Source organism: Lactuca serriola, chromosome 8 (assembly GCF_051521515.1).
Source record: "Lactuca serriola cultivar US96UC23 chromosome 8, Lser_US96UC23_V15, whole genome shotgun sequence".
In the NCBI taxonomy this organism is placed as follows: domain Eukaryota; kingdom Viridiplantae; phylum Streptophyta; class Magnoliopsida; order Asterales; family Asteraceae; genus Lactuca; species Lactuca serriola.
In genome coordinates this window covers 40,346,293-40,367,323 of record NC_136415.1, presented here as the reverse complement: position 1 = coordinate 40,367,323, position 21,031 = coordinate 40,346,293, and the positions used below count along the sequence as shown (strand labels likewise).

Genomic DNA, 21,031 nt, shown 5'->3' with positions numbered 1-21,031 from the left:
AATGAAACATTTTCCACTCGAGAGAGTGGTTATTTTCCAGATGAAATTGAGGGCACAAGTTTCAAATGGATAGGGATTTCAATAAATAGAGCTTATATGATCTTGTCATGTGCTTGATAATATACATACATATTAAAATTAAATCATCGCGAGAGCTTCTATCCATACATTAGTAAAAATAAATATAATTTTTGCTATATTGTTATCTTTAACTATTATGATGAATAATAATCGATTTATATAGATATCTTATTAGTTCGTATCATTTTAAGGGTACCTGTATATAAGTTGTGTATGAATGAAATTGACTTCAATTTTTTATTTAATATTATTTTTAACTATTATTATATTTTTTTTCAAAATAACTTAGTTGAATATATATTCTTTAATTTCAGTTTTAGTTATTATTTAAAATATTAATCATTTAAAATATTACCAATACAGCAACCGAACAATTACTATAATAATTATTAAAAAAAAATAATAGTAAAGCAATAAATGGAAGTATATTAATATTTCTTGCATTTCACACATTTAGAAAACCAAGTGAAGGAAGAAAAGAAGCAAGTTGAATAAGGAACTCATGCAAGGGATTTTCCTTTAAAGCAACAGGTGGTGCAATTGCAACGAAGATGAAGAAGCATGTATGGACCTATAAAAAAAAAATATGACATATCACACTTATAGCAAAAAAATAAAAAAATAGATGAAGTTTTTTTTGAAAGACTGGGAACAAACCTGGTTTGCAGGGTATTAAATTGAGAGCAACAACATATCAACACAGAGAAAATAAATCAAAAAATCACAAACATCACCTAAACCACATGTCAATTCTAAGCCATCACACTATAAGTAAACAAATTAGGTCAAATAAGCGTAGTCTATTGTAAATCAAATAAAGGGAGAACAAATTTTTTTGAATGAAAGGAAAGCAGAAGAATAATTTTAGTAACATATAGTACGAAAAGTGTTTACCTTCCAGGTCGAAAAAATTGAAATATCAGGTTACTCCTCAGGTAAATAGAAATCAATCCAATTGAAGCAAAAGAAGCCCCAATCGATATTACAGGAGGTGGCAGTGATAGAGAAGAAGCAAAAAGGAGACGTAATCTATAGCACCGACCAGTACGACATAACCGATTCTAATTGCCAAATAAGGCGATGGTGCCCATTTAAGGGACGACGGAGGTGGCTGTCGATGGCGGAGGCTGTGGCAGGCAGTGTCGCTGAAGATGGGTAAGAAATCAGAGAGAAGGATGAAAGAGAGAGGGAGATGTGGAATTGAAATGAGAGAGAAGGTTCGAGAGGAAATCAATAATGGAGAGGCGGTGATGAGCGATCATATGTTGTCCGTTAACACGTATACCACCAGAAAGCTACAACGAATGAGTAAAAAAAATGGCTCAATATAAAGGAAGTATTGTTGGCAAAGGAACTCAAAATTAATATGATTATAAATAAATATCGGCTTTTTTTCAATATATCGTATTTATTTTTCAAATTTTAATTTTATTACAACTTTTACTATTTCTAACTAATAAAAATAATACCACTTTTAAAATTTTTTATTTTTATAAAAATATTATTTGTATTTTTTTGTTGATTTGACATTTGAATATATGCTTTTAATTAAATGTATATTTTTTTCAACTATTAGAAAAAACAAATTTCTGATATTATTTTCAAGATTATATGATTTATGTTTTAAACTTAACAGCATATTTAAACTAACAAATTAAATATATTAGATTAAAAATTATAAAGTGGTCTCATTAAAAAAATAATATTAAGTATCAAATTATTTTTTTGTTATATTATATTGAAAAGTGAGGAACAAGGATTAAATTAGAATAATAAAAGAGTTTAATGAATTAAATAACAAAAGAAGTTCAAATTTTTGGGAGTTTCAAATAAATATGAACAATAATTTTTTGCTATATTATACTGAAATGTGCGATAACACTATATTGTGGATATAAAGAAAATACAATGAGATCCACCGTGAGACTCAAACTCACCGTGTAATATCCCAAAAATACTAAATAAAAAATTTTGCTTTTGAAATTGAATGTTTGTATCGATTAGATACACTCAAGTGTAAATAACAAAGAACAAACAAGTTAAACAAAGATGAAACAGAAAAACGAAAGAACACAAATAATCACAAAGATACTTTCACTAAGAAAGAATGTTCTCACAAAGAGAACGATGTCACAAAGACGGTCACCAAGACTTACATTAGGGTTTCACCCTAATGTTGATTATATATGATTATAGTAACAAATATCCCACTAATAAAGGGATGTATACCTATCTAAGTAAATGTCTGATCCTAATCACTAAGATTATGGATCAGATATCTCTCTCTCTCTCTCGCTCTCTCACTCACACACACACACACACACTCTCTCTCTCTCTCTCTCTCTCTCTATATATATATATATATATATATATATATATATATACACATATAATTGCGTAATACACATATAGTCACCATGATCACGACTCATGTTAATGCTGATAAGATATGGTATTGGCGTTGGCACCGGTGGTCAACATGTAATGTTTGACACATCTGATCATAAGGTGTGACCTTACATTCCCCCTATCTGATGATGTCAAAACTAATCTCAACAAGTTCTTTAGCATTTTCTCCCCCTGAAGATGAGAACTTCCTTTCTTGAATCTGATGACATGGTCGATTCTTCACTTAGAGATATTTGCCTGGTCACAAATGAAAATATGTCGAAGACAACGTATGGAGGTTCATATGTCGAAGACAAGAAATATCTCCTCTTGAGCAAAAGAAGAGTGTTTGTAGTGTTGGTATCTCCCCCCTAAAAATAGGAATATATTGACAAAGTATTTGTCCCCCTTTTTGACATCAGCAACCATGTCGCATTAGCGGAAGTGATCAACATATCTGATTTACTTCATCATCGGATCAAGAATGCAGCTGACAATCAAGTGAGATTGTGATGTATCCTGATAGTATGTGTTTGAACTATCACTCATTGACATAGTATTGCGAGGTCTGGTCTATACGTTGAATCATCAACTTCTTTTATTAGAAGAATAAAAGGAGAGAATGGAATAATGTGTGTAATACATTTTGGTATGAAATGTACCCATCGACAAAGAATGTCAAATTTTTACTAGTGTATGGAAAATACAATGAATCATTAACTTCTTTAATAGAATATTTATTGGGAGAGAATGGGTAGTTGCATGTAATAAATCATGGAAAATGATATAACCATCGTCATAGATTTTTCGAATTCTCATCAGCATTTGGCTTCATACGTTGAATCATAAAGCTCTAAAGAAGAATGTATGGTAAGAATGGATTGGTGCGTGTGATAAGCTATGGTACATAGTCTAACCATCGGCACAAATTTTTCAAGCTCTCATCAACGTATGGCATGTTACGCTAAATCATAAAGCTTTTAAGAAAAAATTATGGGCAATAAGGGATTGGTGCATGTAATAGCCTACAATACATAGACTAACCATCGACACAAAGTTTCAAATTTTTGTCAGTGTGTGGTATACCACAATGAATCATTAAGTTTTATTAAGAAGAGATTAAGGAGAGAATGGAATGTTTCAATCACGCTGAGGTGGAATCAATGTGAATCATTAACAGTGTAAACTTATCAACGAGAAGTAGTTTATCTTCTGTATCATAAATTCAAGTTTCAGTCTAGAATTTATAATTCTCCATAAATTCTTTTAATATGGTACAAGAAAAAAAATGGTAAGGAGATAATAGTGTAGGAGATAGTCAACAAATGAATAGTTAAAAAAAGGAATATACTGCTTTTTCAGAGGACCTTTACGTAGCGTTTTTCAGGAGAATCATAAAACTGATGCTAGAAAATCTTTTGATTTAAAAGCTCATGAATTAGTTTCCTTTCTTCGAGAAATCGACCCCTTAATACAGTTTATAAAAGAGTATACAAGCAAGAACAAAAGTATGTAACTCCCCGACTCTCAGGTGATAATTTTATGACTTTAATTTTCATAATTTCAAGGTCTACTCGACGAGTTGGATGCCCTGACTTGTCAAGTAAAAGCGGATTGGTCCACGTGTTTAAGTAACCTACTCGCCGACTCCAAGTTAAGACTCGGCGAATAGGAGCTGGAGGATGAAACCCTAATTTTTGGGGTTTTACACCCTATTTAAAGGATCATAAGCATCCTTTAGCCTTACAGCCTCTTGAGAGTTCAGCAAACCCTAATCCGTGTGTGCTCCATTCTTGTGTGTTTTATGCTTTGGAAGGTGTATCTTAGTGAGAAGAGTTTGGAGAGCAAGTGGCTACAAGCAAGGAACGTGAAGGGATCTTATATCTACCTCAGCTAGCATCTTTTGGAAGGTATCAAGTCGTTGCGTTGACCTTATTTCCTTCTAGATCTCATTTGGTTAAAGATTAGGGCTTTTCTAGCATATTATGAAGCTATTCTTGGGTATGAGCCTAGATCTGAAGTTGTAACTTCAGATTTGAACTCTCTTTGGTCTCTAAGTCCATAAAGCTTTCAACTTTAGCAAGTGTGAACCTCTCCTTAAGTGTAAAACTCCATTACAAGCTTGGTTTTGTCATTATAAGACTTTAGAGCCTTGCATGCACATAAAGTTTGCAACTTTACATGATAAACATGGCTTGGGAAGCTGGATTTGTAATATGGAACCTTAAAATGGCTTAATAAGCATCTGAATAGATGTGGACTGAAGGGACTCGGTGAGTTGCATGGTCAACTCGGCGAGTCCGATGAAGATTGTCGCATATGGACTTTTGCATGGACTCGGCGAGTCAGTGGGGTGACTCGGTGAGTCAATTGGGGTTTTCCCGACTTTTGGACATGCATGGACTCGGCGAGTTGCAGGGAAAACTCGACGAGTCAGTGGGGGGATTTCACGATTACTCGAAGTTCTGGAAGGACTCGACGAGTCAGTGATTGCACTCGACGAGTCGGGTCAACATGGACTGTTGACCTTGACCGTTGACTTTGACTTCTGGGGCATTTTGGGAAATTGGAAATTTACAAGTATGGTTCTATGGTGAATATAGGTGGTGGAGTTTGTGGCGGTGATCCGAGAGTTTGAGCTTATCATTTCGATTCGATAGTTGAGAGGTGAGTTACCTCATTATACTAAGGGATCTAAGGCACCAAGGCCAGCCCATTGGATATGATATCCTAGCAGTTTATAGTATGATGAGTATGAGTTAGGGTTTCATGTTTGTTGCTATGCCAGTTAGGTAGATCTGTAGGACTACCTAGAGTATTATGTGATTATCTGTTTGTGCATTAGTTGTGTTATATGTTGACACATTATGTGGGATGGGTTGAGGTGATGCTACCCCATGCGGCAACCAACAAACCCGAGAGCATTCCAGATACGAGCTGAGGGAGACTCGTACCGTGGGGTTGATGTCAATCCAGATGTGAGTTATGGGCCTGTAAGGCAATCCAGACTCACACTGTGGGCCCAGGGGTAATCCAGTCTATAATAACGTTTGTTTTTAATATCACATGTTATAGCTAAATTCCACAACAGATATAACCTCTTTAAGTTTTTTGTTCTTTTGTGCATTCAACATTCTACCACTCATTGAGACTTTTTGGTTAACTGCTAATCACAATTGTTTTTTAATATCATAGTTCGTAGTCTCTTCACATCATAAATACGAGGTATACATTTTGTGGTTTATTTGGCAAGTCATTCTTTATAACGATTTTATTATAAACTAGTTTATAACCCGTGGAAACCACGGTTACAAAATTAATTAAATATTCATAGTAAAAAATTCAAAATTATTAATTAATTATTTTGTATAAAATTTTAAATACATTATTAATTAAGAGATTTTTTTATTAGTTATGTAAAATTATAATTATTGATTCAAATAAATATGTGGAATTAATTTATCATATATATTAGACTCTTTTTATTTGTGAACTAATGAAAACAATAATATAAAATTTAAAATTTAAAATAAAGAATAAATATATTGACAAATAACATCACATTAATTAGGAGGTTTAATGAATTTAAAATAGAGAATTAATAGAATGACAAGTGACATCATATTAATTAGGAGTTCTAATATTATGACACTTGGCAAAAGGACTACTCTTTTATTAGTAGAGAGATTTAAGGTATACGTTTTATGTTGTATATGCTTACAAGTTTTAATCTTTGATGTAATTACTATTTTTCCTTTTTATTTTGAATGTTTATTTTCCAATTTTTAGTAGGTGTCCTTTTCCAATTGATCAACCGAGCCTATTGCATCTTATCCTTATTGTGCTCTGCTGCTGTGTGTGTGCTCCATCAGATGGGACTAATGAAGTATGTGGCGATTCGTTAGTTATTTTTTTGGGACATTTTGTAACACCTAGGTGTCTTATTGCTTTTGTGTTATTTAGTGGTCAAACCGTTTAGTCATATTGGGATAAAATGAGACCCACTCATCCAATATAGAGAGGTTTATTGTTATACAAAAGTATTATTAAATGGATTACTTTTCTTTGTTGCAGGGGTAAAGACGTCCATCCAAAGGAAGAAGTACATTCATGAAGCATAGTGAAGGAAAGTTTTACTAATTTTGAAGCTATTGATGTGAACATGTGAGAAAGGATGAAACCTTCTTTCTTATAACATTTTAAGTGATTTACTCACCAATGTCAAAATTAGATTTAACATCTTAAGTGATTAAATGGTTTACGTAAATTCAAATTACATTTTGGGTATTTGAATATGTTTGTATTATTTAAAATTTGGTGTCAGTTGTAATAAAATTATGACATGCTTTTTTGAATATGTTGTGTTATTTAAAACTTGGTATCACTGTGTAAGATCATTGTTTTGATGATGTGTATGGAAATTTGTACAAAATGATGGTTTTGATAGGCAATGTTATTGTCAAAAAGGTATTTATATCAAAACGAATTTTATTTGCAATCCTTATGTTTGGCTAAATGGTGTAATAGTTGTTAGCCTTTGTTTTTAAACGTTTAATCAGTATCATTATAGGTGGTATTTTTATCATAAAATTATTCAATTTTTAAGTGTTATTTTTATCTATTCAAATATAAAACAAAAATGTTAATTTATAATTTATATAAGGTTGATTTAAAACGGGATTTTTTAGAAACTGGATAAAATCTTTAACGATTATGCTACATATCCATATCCCATGCTAAAATTGGTTCGGATTTAATCGGAATCTAATATCAAAAGTTGATTTGCTGATTTTTGTTTTTATTCTTTACTCTTTGACCGGTCAAAGAGAAGATATATTTTTTATTTTTTTAGAAATATAAATCCACCAAAGCTCAAACCAGTTCCATTCCATTCTATTTTCTCTCAATCCCATTCCAACCTTTTAAACGGATAACAGTCCTTCTCGATCGAATCAAAATTTCTAGATATTACCATAGGCTAAAATGGAAAATTTTACATGACATGTATTTTATCATAGGTAGTGAGTGTTAAACATTTAGCTTCATTTTCATTAATAAATTAATTTAACAAGTTTCCCTTCAAATTTCTGAAAATTAATATGTGATATTAAGTATTAATAAAAGTTTATAGAATATGAAATTCAAGCGTATACCCATGCTTATACAAAAGGAAAACTTCAAATAATTGTAGTCTAGGCATGAGTGTTACATGGATCATATGCAAACAATATGATACACGTGACCCGACACTTAGCGCGGATAGATGACTAATATATATATATATATATATATATATATATATATATATATATATATATATATATATATATATATATATATATATATATATATATATATATATATATATCGTTATAATATGTGTTAAACATTTCTAAAGTTCTATTTTTATATAAAAACTTCTACGAACACAATTTTTTATTAATATTATATTAAATCTTATCTAAAACTTTTATGGACCTATTTTGTATAAAACCCAATTTTATAAAGAAAAAACATCATAAATGGTTCCTGTGTTCTCCCAGATTCTGAAGTTTTGCCCCTGTGGTTTAAAAATCTCATAAATGGTCCATGTACTTTCAAAACTTTTGACAGATGGTCCTTATTGCTAACTCCGTTAACTTTTGTCCATTAATTGAGGGGCATTTTTGTCATTTCACACCACAGGGACCATTTATGATCTTTTCAATTATTTTTTTTTAAAAGAAAAAACTAAATATAATTATTTAATATATAAAATCTCTCTCTCTCTCTCTCTCTCTCTCTCTCTCTCTCTCTCTCTCTCTCTCTCTCTCTCTCTCTCTCTCTCTCTCTCTCTCCAAAGCAACAACCAACTTCTGTGTTCGTATGCCTCTTTTTTTCTGATTCAAACACATCAACAAACCTCCCATTGTTCAATTGAAGAACTACCACAAGTCGCCTTTTTTTTCAAGACCTACAAACCAAACAACAACTTCTCTACAAGGTTGTTAATGACGGTGTTCCAATGAAATTTATCAGTAAACTCAAATCAGAAGTCATTAATTTCTTTTCTTCTTCTTTTTCACGCCAAAATCGACCCAATCATAAAATCATACGCTCTGCATTTTTAAAGAACACCCTGAGAAAGGGTGTTGGCGACATAGATCTGAGAGGGGCGAAGATTAATTAGCTGCACAGGGACCTGAAGAAAACACGAAGATTAATTAGGTCAAGAAAACACCAATTGAACTGCAATCGGAGGATACTGTGATTTCTTTTTATACCTGTGGAGATCCCACAACTGAGGATGCAGACTTTGTCAAGAGGAGCAAGAGGGTTGATTTTGGCGAGACAGCCAACATGGACGACGGTGTATTCACTGAATGTTGAAGTTCCTACGAAATGGAAAAGGGGTTTTCCGTTGATGGAAAATCGAGATTTTTGATCGTTAATCATGATTCCTCTATCGGTGTTGATTCTCAAAAGGTTGCACATGTTGCTCTCTTCGGACTTACAGTGGGCACACTCTTTGCATTCTCCGGTGAAAACAGGGAGGACATGATCTCCAGGCTGAAGCTCAGTCACTCCTTCCCCAACACTCTCCACGACCCTGTTCATGTTTAAAAACTTATTAGATTATTTTTCAGATCAAAGACTAGAAGAAACCCTTTTCCGGTTTTAACAAGAATCAAACATACCCTCCAGCTTCATGTCCAAAAATTCGAGGAAACAAAGCATTCTGACCCTGAAAAGTTCGAAAACAAAGATTTATGATTTTAATTTTGGGTTTTTACAAGATTGAAACAGGGAATAATAGGTTACCTTGGTTTCCCAGAAGTAAACATCGGTGTGACACAAGGAGGTGAAGAGGATTTTGATTGTCTGTATATGTGTTCTAAGAGAGAGAGAGAGAGAGAGAGAGAGAGAGAGATTTTATATATTAAATAATTATATTTAGTTTTTTCTTTTTAAAAAAAAATAACTGAAAAGATCATAAATGGTCCCTGTGGTGTGAAATGACGAAAATGTCCCTCAATTAACGGACAAAAGTTAACGGAGTTAGCAATAAGGACCACCTGTCAAAAGTTTTGAAAGCACATGGACCATTTATGAGATTTTTAAACCACAGGGACTAAACTTCAGAATCTGGGAAAACACAGGGACCATTTATGATGTTTTTTCTTTTATATAACATCATAATTCTTTTTATATAAAAATCTTATTTTCACTATTATTTCTCAAGTCTTATATGTAAATACACAAAATACATATTTTTAACAAATATCCATGTATTTACATTCTAGGCTATATTTCATTTAACCACAAGCCCTTTTACGTCCATTTTTCATATAAAAGACTAAATAACATTTTAGGTTGTCATTTTATGTCTAAAATATATTTTAAAAGTATTTGTGTGTTTATAACTTATATGGATATATAACACCTATCATTTTGCATTAAAATGATGTAAAAGAGCATGTGAATATTTTTAAGCTAGTTATTTAACTAACAACTTATTTATTAACATATAATGATATAATATACACATAACATGTCACACATTTTGTTTATATGATTCATAACATAATTATTTGCATTTTATTATAACTCTTAGGTAAATATAACCCAAAATGATCATAATAACATTTCAAGAACTCATTTAACTACGTAATATGATATGAACACCAAATAGCATCAAACTTTCATATTTAAACAAACCAGTATGTATCTTCCCCCAAAATCAATAAAAACATAAAATGAGGCCATAAAGAGTCATCCTTGATGAGTGATCTTGATCTAGGCTCGAGAATTTTTTGTTTTCGGGAAGTTTTTCGAGAGAAACCGCTATCAAATGCCAAAGAAGACGCGATACTGTTTTAGATTTTGAAAACCAACGAGAATGAGAAGGAAAGGGGCTGATCAACTTTAAAAAATGAAGGGAAAGGAACCACGAAGATAACCAAGGAAGCTGTCTTCGACAGAGGGTGGAGAGGGGTTGCTCCGGTAGCTTCCTTGTCGCTCATTCTTTTCTATTTTGACAGGAAACAACGAAGGAGAAAGGGGTCAGGAAGAAACAACGATCCAGGGGGTGTTTAGTTGGTTTAATCGATGGGAAGGAGGGGGAGCAAGAGGTTGCTGCCTCTTGTTGATTATCGAGAAAACAACACCTCCTATGGAGGTGTTTTTGGTTGTCTATGAAGTAGAAAAAAAAAGATAGAAAAGGAGAGGGTTTGAGTATGATTTGAGGCTACTTAGACGTGAATAAAAACTTAAATTTGGCTGGACATTTATGCTCAATTATGAGTGTACTTTGACTGAGAATTAAAAGCAACGTCATTACCTTTTCATCATGTATGTACTAAGTCTAATTCATGGGTGTAAGATGGAGTGAGAGAGATTAGAAGAAAAACATGGGGAAAGAAGATAAAGAGTGTATGAAGCTCTTTTACATGATGGCTAGGCTTTTCCTTCACCCCAACTAGGTCAAAACAATGAGAAAATGACCTAAAACTCATGTATGGCTCTCAAAACCCAGTCAACTTTTAGATAAAAAAGATATAATGACCAATGGACCAAGGTGAGACATGAAGTTGAAAACTTTCTCATCTAACCAACCCATACTAAAAAATGAGCCAAAACATGCTATAAAACCTAGATCTATAAAGAGATAACCAAAAAGGTGGAGACTTGAAGACCTACAAAGAGTCCAAAAGGTGCACAGAAGGATTAGAGACTAGTTACTTGATGATATATGCACAAGAGCTCTTTCTTCTTCCTTCCAAGATCAAAAAACTACCAAAAATGAATCAAGAAGTGCAAAAGGGAGGCTAGGGTTTATCAAAGGTGCTTTGGAGGTGATGGAGGCTGAGGTTGGAGGAAAAAATAGCAATCACTTCCTTTAAATATGGCTCTAGGCCTGGAATTTAGGGTTTTCCAAAAACGAATCACCACTTCGTGGCAAACATTTAATGAAATACGTGATCCTGGACGAATGCTAAGTCATGGTGATCCCTTCACCACGTCGTCACCATCAGAATTCTTACAAATTGGAATATAAAAATCATACCTGAAATCCGGGTGGTACACACCACACCTTATTTTATCTCCTTTTTACTTTTTATGCTTTAGCAACGTGTACAATACATTATACTATTGTTTAATACTTATTAAAAAATTAAATTTTGAGGAAGTGAGTGATTACCATTTCTTAAGTTAGGGGAGAATGAAAAAAATAATGGAACGATACGTTGCTACAGTAAAAATAAGTGAAATACATATCGTATAAAGTAGGGTTCACAAATATGTATCATAGAAAATCACATGCTAACAACCGAACAAATAATGTTAGTAACCAATATGTTTGTTAGCCAACATGTTTAGTTGGTAATACAGTACCGTAGGGATGAGCATTTGGAACGGTGAGTCGGACCGAATCGGACCATTTTTTTTACCCCTGATCCGGTTCTCGGTTCTAGGAATCCATCAAAACCGGTATGGTCTCGTTTTTACTGGGAATAGAACTGGTTGGACCCGATTTAATTTTTTTTTTGTAATCTATGAAATTTTTTAAACAACCATAAGTCATTCGTTTGAATTCGGATTGACACGCGGTTTTTTCCAACGTTTAATTTACAGTTTGTAGATGAATTTTGACTATAATTTTTGTTGATTTTGGTATTTTATTCAATGAGTTACAGTCTTTCAAAGTTGAGCTATCAAAGCTGAAAATTTTCAACTTTTCAGCAACATTTTTAAAATTTTGTAATCTGTGAAATTTTTTAAACAACCATAACTCATTTGTTTTAAGTCGGATTGACATGCGGTTTTTTCCAACGTTTAATTTACAGTTTGTAGATGAATTTAAACTATAATTTTGTTGATTTTGGTATTATATTCAATGAGTTACATTCTTTCAAAGTTGAACTATCAAAGTTGAAAATTTTCAGCTTTTCAGCAAGATTTTTAAATTTTTTTAATCTGTGAAACTTTTTAAACAACCATAACTCATTCGTTTTAAGTCGGATTGACTTGCGATTTTTTCCAACATTTAGTTTACAATTTATAGATGAATTTAGACTATAGTTTTGTTGATTTTGATATTATATTTAGTGAGTTACAATTCTTCAAAGTTGAGCTATCAAAGCTGAAATATTTCAACTTTTTAACTATTATTTTAGACTATAATTTTGAATTTTATGTATCTTTGACAGATAAATCATATGAAAGGGATCTTGTTGAACTTGATTTATATGTTAGTTCCTTTTATTTGGAAAATTAACTTTGCAAGTTATAATATTATAACATCAAGGTAGATTAGTTATGCATGAAACGGAAACGTAATCATTTTTACAAGTTGTATCGTATAAAACCAATAACATATTCGTTTTAACGAGTTCTATCAAACCCCAAAACTTATTTTGACGACTTGTACTCTATGTAATTAAAGTTGTACCGGTCTAAACGGGTCCAAGAACCGGAAAACCCGAACCTGGACCTGGACCCGGACATGGACACGGACACGGCTCATCCGGTCCAGTCCACGGTCCACAATATTCTCCATAACTGTCCGGTCCAGAGCCGGTCCGGTCCGATTCGGTCCAAATGCTCACCCCTACAATACCGTATAAACCAATTTATTTTTAATATATATATATATATATATATATATATATATATATATATATATCTTACTATCTTATTATACAAACCTTACTATTTCTAAAAATAGATTTAAGACGTCCAAACCTTTAAGCTTAATGTACAACAAATCATTAATATAATAATATTATAATTTAAGTGATTCAAATGATAATGCAAATTGTACAAATATTTAATACACAATAAATTATATACTCCAATAGCCGAATCTTATCTTTCCGTCTGTTATCTTTCCTATTATTGCCACTGATTACCGCTTATTAGTTCACTTGGTTATTATTTTGATCAGTTCCTTCCCTTATCTATTATTTCCCCTGAATCCGGGCATTCTCGGTTCGTATAAACCGGAAGACTCATTCCCTATCAGCACATTAATCTATCATCGATCTCTCAAGAAACCTCAACACATCATCTTTAAAAACCCTGAGTCGTTGGCCTCCTACTACATTGTCGTTCACTGCTTCGCCTCAACATCTTCGAGTTTCAAGCTACATATTTGGAAGAAGACCAGCAGACCCTTCACCTTTGTTGATCATCGCTACCACCAAAACTCCCCAATTCCACATGCACCCAGCTGAATCTCGGTTCAATTCCTAATGTCGATTTAATTTTCAGAATTTGAATCCTTTTATTCTCTTAAATTTCTATAGGATCCCCCATTCAAATTTTGAATCCTATTCTTCCCTTAAATCTTTCTGATAACATTCAAATTTTGGAAATGATTTCTCTCATCTTCTCTCAAAAAACCCTAATTGCGTTGGTTTGGTTACAGGTTTAATGAAGGTTTCAAGAAATCCAAGCTTCAATGGGTAATGCGTAATCACTCATGATGAATTATGGGTTAGGTTTGGTTTTATCGCCATTAGCTGTGTCTTCTTCAAATGGTCCCCTACTACCAACAAGAGTGATCAATAGTTTCTCGCTTCATTTTCTTGCACTGATATCGATATCTGCTTTAAGACAACATATTTTTTTTTCATCTTCTTTACACTTATTAATTGAAATTAGGTGGTATTTACTTTGTAAACGTTAGGTGGTATTTACTTTGTATATGTGAACGTGAATTGATGTCACCCTGACATCTGTTTCCAGAAAAAGAAATCCTAAGATATCTTTCTCTCTCTCTCTCTCTCTCTCTCTTATGTCACTTCAACAGAGGCTCTGCGTGTTGCAAAAACCAACCCACAACAACATGGCTCGCTTCATGGTAAGTTGCAATGTGTGTGATATTTAACAATCATGGATAGTTTTTGACGTTCAATGATCAATCTGTATAGACATCAAGACATGGTGTTTTAAGTAACAAGGTTATTGGAATCATGAACAAGGCTTTCTCAAATATCAATTTGTGGATCTTCTGCATTGTATGGAACTCGACTCCTTATTCATAATACATAAAGCCTAGAACTTTAACTCAACATTGTAAACTTCTTTTTATGTCTTTTGCAGCACAATGGCTCTTTTTTGGTAGTCAATTGAAAGTAACATGCATATCTCTATGGTTCAGTGAAGGTGACTTTTAGGCTTATTTGTACTGCATAGGACAGGATTCAAACAATTTTTTTTGCAATGTTTCAAGCTAAAATTGTTTCTCACTTCATAGTTGCGATGTTATCTTTTTTTCTTCTTATAGCTTTAGATATCCAGATAAGAGTAGACCCAAAATATTAATTTAGTTACACTTTAGGTTGCAGTTTACTTGGTAACCTTATTTTTTGTTCCTGTTTGGCAATAAATACAAAGACATAAAAAGAATCATGTAACATTTCACATTGGCTTTAGGATATGTTGTTAATGAACTTGCAATGTTGCAGGTTAGACTCACATGTTAGGTCCATGAAATTGTGTTTGTAATAAATGGAAGTTTTGGTATTGTGATAACTTCAATTGAAGATATGATTGGAATTTTGTTGAAATCTATGGTTTGTGATATCATAGCATGAAGCTCATTTGGTGTAAAATTCACAGGTAGTGAAAAAAGTGGGGCTGCAACAATAAAGAAATTAATATGTCACTTATGCGAAATGATAAGAAGGGGTTGTCCCTCTTTGTGCCAACATTATATCAAATATGTCAGAATTAAGGTAAATCTCATATTTTTGAAAAGGATTTGAAGTTTGTTAAATATTACTAAATCTCAAATTAACAATTTGTGGTGTTTGTGTATGGTACTATAGGCTTGGGATCTAGGAGGAAGAGTTTGTCAAATCATGAAGAACATTTGGTGCTAAAAAGTTCAGAAACATAACTTAAAGAGATGGAGAAAGAGGCACATGAAGCAATCTTCACACAGAACAAAAGGTACTTATGTGTACTCCTTAATAGACTTGGATGTTAATTTGATTATTTTTTAATGAATATAAAATATTGGATTTTTTTAGTGCGATCACTATGGATGTAATCTTCAGGGATAGTTTGGAGTGCTAGAAGCAATATCAATCTAGACAAAGCACTGGATACTTCGAGTTTCAAAGAGGACAAGTTTTAAATGCAACCACTATGAAGGTAAAAATCAAGTGGAGAAAGATAAGTGAACATAGTTGTGGTGCCTTTGAAATTGAGGGTGTTTTTGTCATTTTAGAGAAAAAATATTGGGTGTTGAAGATGAAGTGGACATTTTTGTTAACTTTGTTATTATTTGTTGTTGTTTGGGATATTTTCCATCAACGTGTTGGTTGATTGAGGACTTGGAGCCTCGGGTTCTTATTTTCAACATGCATAATTTAAATGGTTCAAAATACTCTCTTCGAATTATTGGCTTTCACACTTATTTTCTTTCGAAGGGAATTATCAAAGCCATGAGACAACAAATCATATAGGGTTATTACAAGGTACCATTAGTGCATTATATTTCTCATTTTACATATGTGTGCTCTTTATATAAATTTACCATATTTGAAACTTCGTCCTTGTTTGAAGGATGCACTTAGCAAAACACGTTAAACTATTTATTGTTTATAGTTAGATTATTTAAATTTGAAATTATGGTATGAATAGTATTATAAAATTTATTAAAAATTTCATTATATATAAGACATTAGTTTTGTTTTATCATATATATGAACAAAAGCAAATAGGTGATATGAGTTTTGATTATATAGATTTGGAAAAATCATTTTAAATAAATTTAATGACCATACTAAAATCAAAATAAAAATCCAAAACCTAAAATTTTCCAATTCCAAACTCTAAATCTCAAACTTTAAACCCCAAACCTTTAACCATAAGCACAAATACATGTCAAAACATCTTTGCTATTAAAATTCACTAAAAGCTTCCGACAATAAAATCCTCAATTTTTGGTCAAATTTGTATTTTTTATTATCTGATATGGAATATAAAATGTTTATTGAAGAAAGCTATTCACATTCATCATTTATATAACAATGTGTGTGTGCCTTAATTGTAAAGATATTTGCGGATTCCTTCACTAAAAATAAATTATTTTCCATAAAAAAGAACTATACAAACTCCCTATCCACCCCTATAGGCGCCCGCCACATTGCGCGAGTAACAGATAGTGTGTATATATATATATATATATATATATATATATATATATATATATATATATATATATATATATATATATATATATATATATATATATATGGTTGAGTTTAAACGAGACAATGAGATTTTGTGAGATATAGGGTCACACTTCTATATACTCATATTGGAGATTAAAAAATATATTCTAAAATGCAAGATAAATGAAAATTTTCGAAAACTTTTATTTAAATATTATTTTATTCTCTTGCTTATTAAAGAAAACTAAAAAAAATTACCATTTTCTTTACATTATATGAATTTTTTTTAGAATTGTTAGAATATTATAATATTATATTATATATTTCATTATAAATATTCAAATAGATTTGTTATAATATTCTACTATTCTACTAGAATTATTAGAATATTTTAATAATCTACTAGAATATTATATGTAAAATTCTATTAGAATATTTAAGTATATATATACAAAAAAAATATAATGATTTTTTTTAGATAAATTGGAAATTTTAATTTTTAAACTCAGATTGACATGTATCGTTTTCATTCATTACTTTAAAATTTAAATTCATTGTAGAAATTAATAAAATTATTTTCGATCAAGTTTTTAGTGGCAGCCATTTACAAAACTATTATTATTCATAAAAGCCTTATTCACATTTCATAATTTTCAAGAACACATGAAAAATCTTCATTTATAAAATCATATATTTGTTTGTATATACTATTATCAACATAAACTAACTGAAGTTATTGTTAGCTAAACAAGTTGATACCGATTATATTTGGTACAGTAATAGTGCCGATTTTTTTATATAAATTATAATTGATACGATATATGGTTTAAAAAAAATACTAATTACTGTATCAATTCGATCACGAGTCCAAGTGAAATGTATTACTATCAGACAAATATTCAAAGTGTTCTTTTATCAAATATAATATGAATCAACAAAATGATAGTAATTTAGATGATTATTATTGATTATCTAAAATAAAAATGATTATTTTGGAATATTTGATAAAAAGTTGTTATATTAATTTTGAGATAAGAAATATATATAAATAAAACTTAATATGGATATTAAAAATATATTTATACAATATTTAATTGGTTGAGCAGATCATCCTCCTTAATAAATGAAGGTTTTTTTTGCCACATGTCCTCTTCTCATTCAATTGGACACATGACATTTTCTAGGATTTTTGAATTTTTTATTTTCCATTTGTCATTTTATTGTATATTTATTTTATTAAATTAAAATTTCACATTTAATATGTAAGGTAATATATATGTAAAGTATTTATTAGAAATGATTTATATATGTAATGTATTCAATGTATTAAAGTCTCATTAATTTTAATAATTTAAATTGTTTCTCATTTTTCTTATAAATTCAAACTTTTCAAATTGTTAAAATTTTATATTTAATTTTTTTTAAATAAACCCATGTAATACATGGGTCTCACACCTAGTTTATTATTATTTCAAATAGAATATTCAAAAAATATATTGCTTAAAAACTGAGCCAAAAGAGGGAGAAAAATAGGATAAATTTCAAACTACGCAAAAATCGTGTACTGTTCTTATCTCTCCTTCATCAAACCTCGCAACCGTTCGCCGTCGCGTAACGGCGGCGGGGCTTCCTTTTGTCCTTCTCGTACGTCTATAGTTTCGAGATCCGTAGCAACACTTCGACCGATATCAGTTACCAGAGTACTGCATTTTGTTATTTTGCTTCCTCAGTTGCATCTACTTAAAGGTAATAACTAAAACTCTCGGTAAATTTTCATTCGTTTGTTCGTACATTACGTCTTTTGAAGGTTCTTAATCATTGTTGCACTGTATGGTGCTATTCGTGATATACTTTGTCGTCAAAGTTTCAGTTGATCGCTATAATTTCTATCGCGACTTGATATATCAATTTCGGATTTCTAGGTTTTTAAACAATGTTACTTTTCTGTTGTTTTTGTTAAGAGTTCTCGATGCTTATACTTTAACCTAGAGATGTAGTTTCGCAATTCAAGTTCAATTTTGAATATTCTCATCTCCTAAATGTGGCACCTACGAATCTAAGATTGCTTGAATTAGGTTGCAGAGCATCTTTATTGGTATTAATATAAGCTTGCTGCTTCTCATAGAGGTGAGCATCTGCTTCTTGTCTTCCAAATATTTTCCTAAATTGTGTATAGAACAGAAAGTGATTCCAGTCTCTCACAATTATGCTTGTGGTGTTTACATTTGATTGATATAGGTAAAAGATGAAGAAAGCTTCCAATTCACTTTTTTATGTTTGTGGCTTTTGTTAACATTCACAGAAATTAGCAATTTTTATGCTTAGATAACAAAATACATGAGCTGTGTTAGTGTGTCACTTTCAGTAGGATATATGCCCTTTTTCCTAGTTTAAGCTTCAGTATTTGAATTTCTAATTATGAATACATTACAATAGAGTAGATATGAAGAAACTTGCACATGTTTCTGTTTTCCTCTCATAGTTGGTGACTGATTCTAATTCACCATTTCCATGTTTCTCCTTTATATTTCTTCTATCATATTCATAGTTTCATACATGATGTGATTTGTGGGAAATGGTAAATGCAATTATTTGAACATTGTGTTCATTGTTTCTAACAGGCTTACAAGATGATTGGATCTTTTCTTACTAGAGGACTTGTGTAAGTTAATCAAAACTTTTTCATTCTTCAATTGTCACAAAATTTCAATTCACTTTCAGTTTCCCTAATGACAAAAACTACTCCAATTAAACACAGAATGGTGTTTGGCTATGCATATCCAGCCTATGAATGCTTCAAATCAGTTGAAAAGAATAAACCTGACATCGATCAACTCCGCTTTTGGTGCCAATACTGGTATTTATTATCATTATCATTATTACCAATATACCCCTTGTATCAATTTAATAATACCAATACCACTATCTTTATCCTTAAAACCCTCATAACATGTTTATCTTCAGGATCTTGGTTGCTGTATTAACTGTTTCTGAACGAATTGGTGACACATTTATTTCATGGTAAAAAAAAAACATCAACCTGATAAATTCTTATCTTCACCTTCTTCTTTTTTATTTTTATAGTTTTATATTTCTTCATGTTTTGGATATGTGAAGGGTTCCAATGTATAGTGAAGCAAAGTTGGCGTTTTTCATATACTTGTGGTACCCCAAAACAAAGGTAATTTTTTTTTTCTTTAAAAAAAAAAAAAACTTTTTTTTTGATATTCATGTTTATGTTTGATAATTACAGGGGACAGGATACGTATATGAATCGTTTTTTAGACCATATATTTCAAAGCATGAAAGAGAGATTGACAGAAGTTTAATGGAACTAAGAACAATGGCTGTAGATGCTGCAGTTTTATATTGGCAAAAGGCTGGAAATTATATCCAAACAAAAACTTTTGATATTCTTCAATATGTTGCTTCACAATCAACACCAAAGCCTCAACCTGATAATAGTACACGTCAGCATGATTTGAACCTTAAAGCACAAAAGGTAGTAGCTCATGAGGAAACCAAAGAGCCATCATCTCCTGTTGCCAGCTCATCATCATCGTCTGGTTCAAATACTGGTACTGGTACAGATACAGGTGAAACAGAGAATCCGGATGTAGGGCCCACACAAGACCCTCCATTGCCGGATTCTGATGTTTTGACAAAAGAAAAAGAAAGTAAAAAAGAGAGTGTGGTGGAAGAGGCTAAGGAGAGTGAGAGGGTGACACGTGCTAGGTTAAGGAAAGCAACATCGCTTCAGTGAATGTGGGAGATGATGATGATGATAAGTCTTTATCTTTTTCTAAATATATACGTTTGGAAAATGGGAGTTGGATATTGATGTTTCTATTTTCCATAATATCTTGGTTAATGGTGGAAGAGTGAGTTTTAGGTTTAAATCTCATAAACTTTGGATGACATGCTGATAAAAGAAAATATTAAATGACTTATTGTTTTATTAAAATACAAAAACTCAAAGAATAATATTCTCTAACAGCCCATTGCCATGCCTTTTAAGTTGGTTACACAATACACATCACTCGTTGAATTTCAAATTAGTATGACAAGCAAACTTTTGTTAAACATAACTGGACCCATTTTCAGCGTTAAGCCCAAGTCCAAACTCCATACATGGTGTTCGTAGGGTTGTAATAGTTTAAGTAAAACTGAACAAAGAATCGAATATGAACGAATAACCGAGGGGATACTTCTTGTTAATTTTTCTTTCTTTATCAAATTATGTTAGTTCGTTCATTTATATTCATTGAGATGTTAAAAAAAAACATAAACGATTATAAACAAGATGCAATAAACACACACAAATGAACATGTATATGTACATAAACGAACCTATATGAAATAAACAAACATAGATGAACAAAAATGAACATAAA

General features: G+C 31.5%; 2 protein-coding genes and 1 long non-coding RNA gene across 4 annotated transcripts; 1 reads left to right on the top strand and 2 right to left on the bottom strand.

The window, feature by feature from the left end:
* Positions 1-481: 481 nt before the first annotated feature.
* LOC145068859 (uncharacterized) lies at positions 482-1,412 on the bottom strand. The gene is made up of 2 exons (XR_013689160.1): positions 739-1,412; positions 482-652 (listed from the first exon to the last, which is right to left on the bottom strand). It is a non-coding gene; the product is annotated as an uncharacterized LOC145068859 (long non-coding RNA).
* A 7,218-nt stretch (positions 1,413-8,630) lies between these two features.
* LOC145066836 (alcohol dehydrogenase 3-like) lies at positions 8,631-9,790 on the bottom strand. Its single transcript, XM_079014095.1, has 5 exons — positions 9,770-9,790; positions 9,271-9,330; positions 9,147-9,193; positions 8,733-9,058; positions 8,631-8,650 (listed from the first exon to the last, which is right to left on the bottom strand). The coding sequence occupies exons 1-5, from the start codon at positions 9,788-9,790 to the stop codon at positions 8,631-8,633; spliced, it is 474 nt and encodes a 157-aa protein (XP_078870221.1).
* Positions 9,791-18,160: 8,370 nt separating this feature from the next.
* LOC145070303 (putative HVA22-like protein g) lies at positions 18,161-20,536 on the top strand. Of its 2 annotated transcripts, XM_079017243.1 has the most exons (7): positions 18,161-18,383; positions 18,713-18,764; positions 19,259-19,299; positions 19,396-19,494; positions 19,602-19,658; positions 19,755-19,818; positions 19,891-20,536. In XM_079017243.1, the coding sequence occupies exons 3-7, from the start codon at positions 19,268-19,270 to the stop codon at positions 20,398-20,400; spliced, it is 762 nt and encodes a 253-aa protein (XP_078873369.1). In that variant the 5' UTR covers positions 18,161-18,383; positions 18,713-18,764; positions 19,259-19,267; the 3' UTR covers positions 20,401-20,536. The 2 variants fall into 2 exon arrangements, with proteins under 2 accessions (XP_078873369.1, XP_078873368.1); XM_079017242.1 differs by lacking the exon at positions 18,713-18,764 and having other exon boundaries at positions 18,162-18,383.
* Positions 20,537-21,031: the final 495 nt, after the last annotated feature.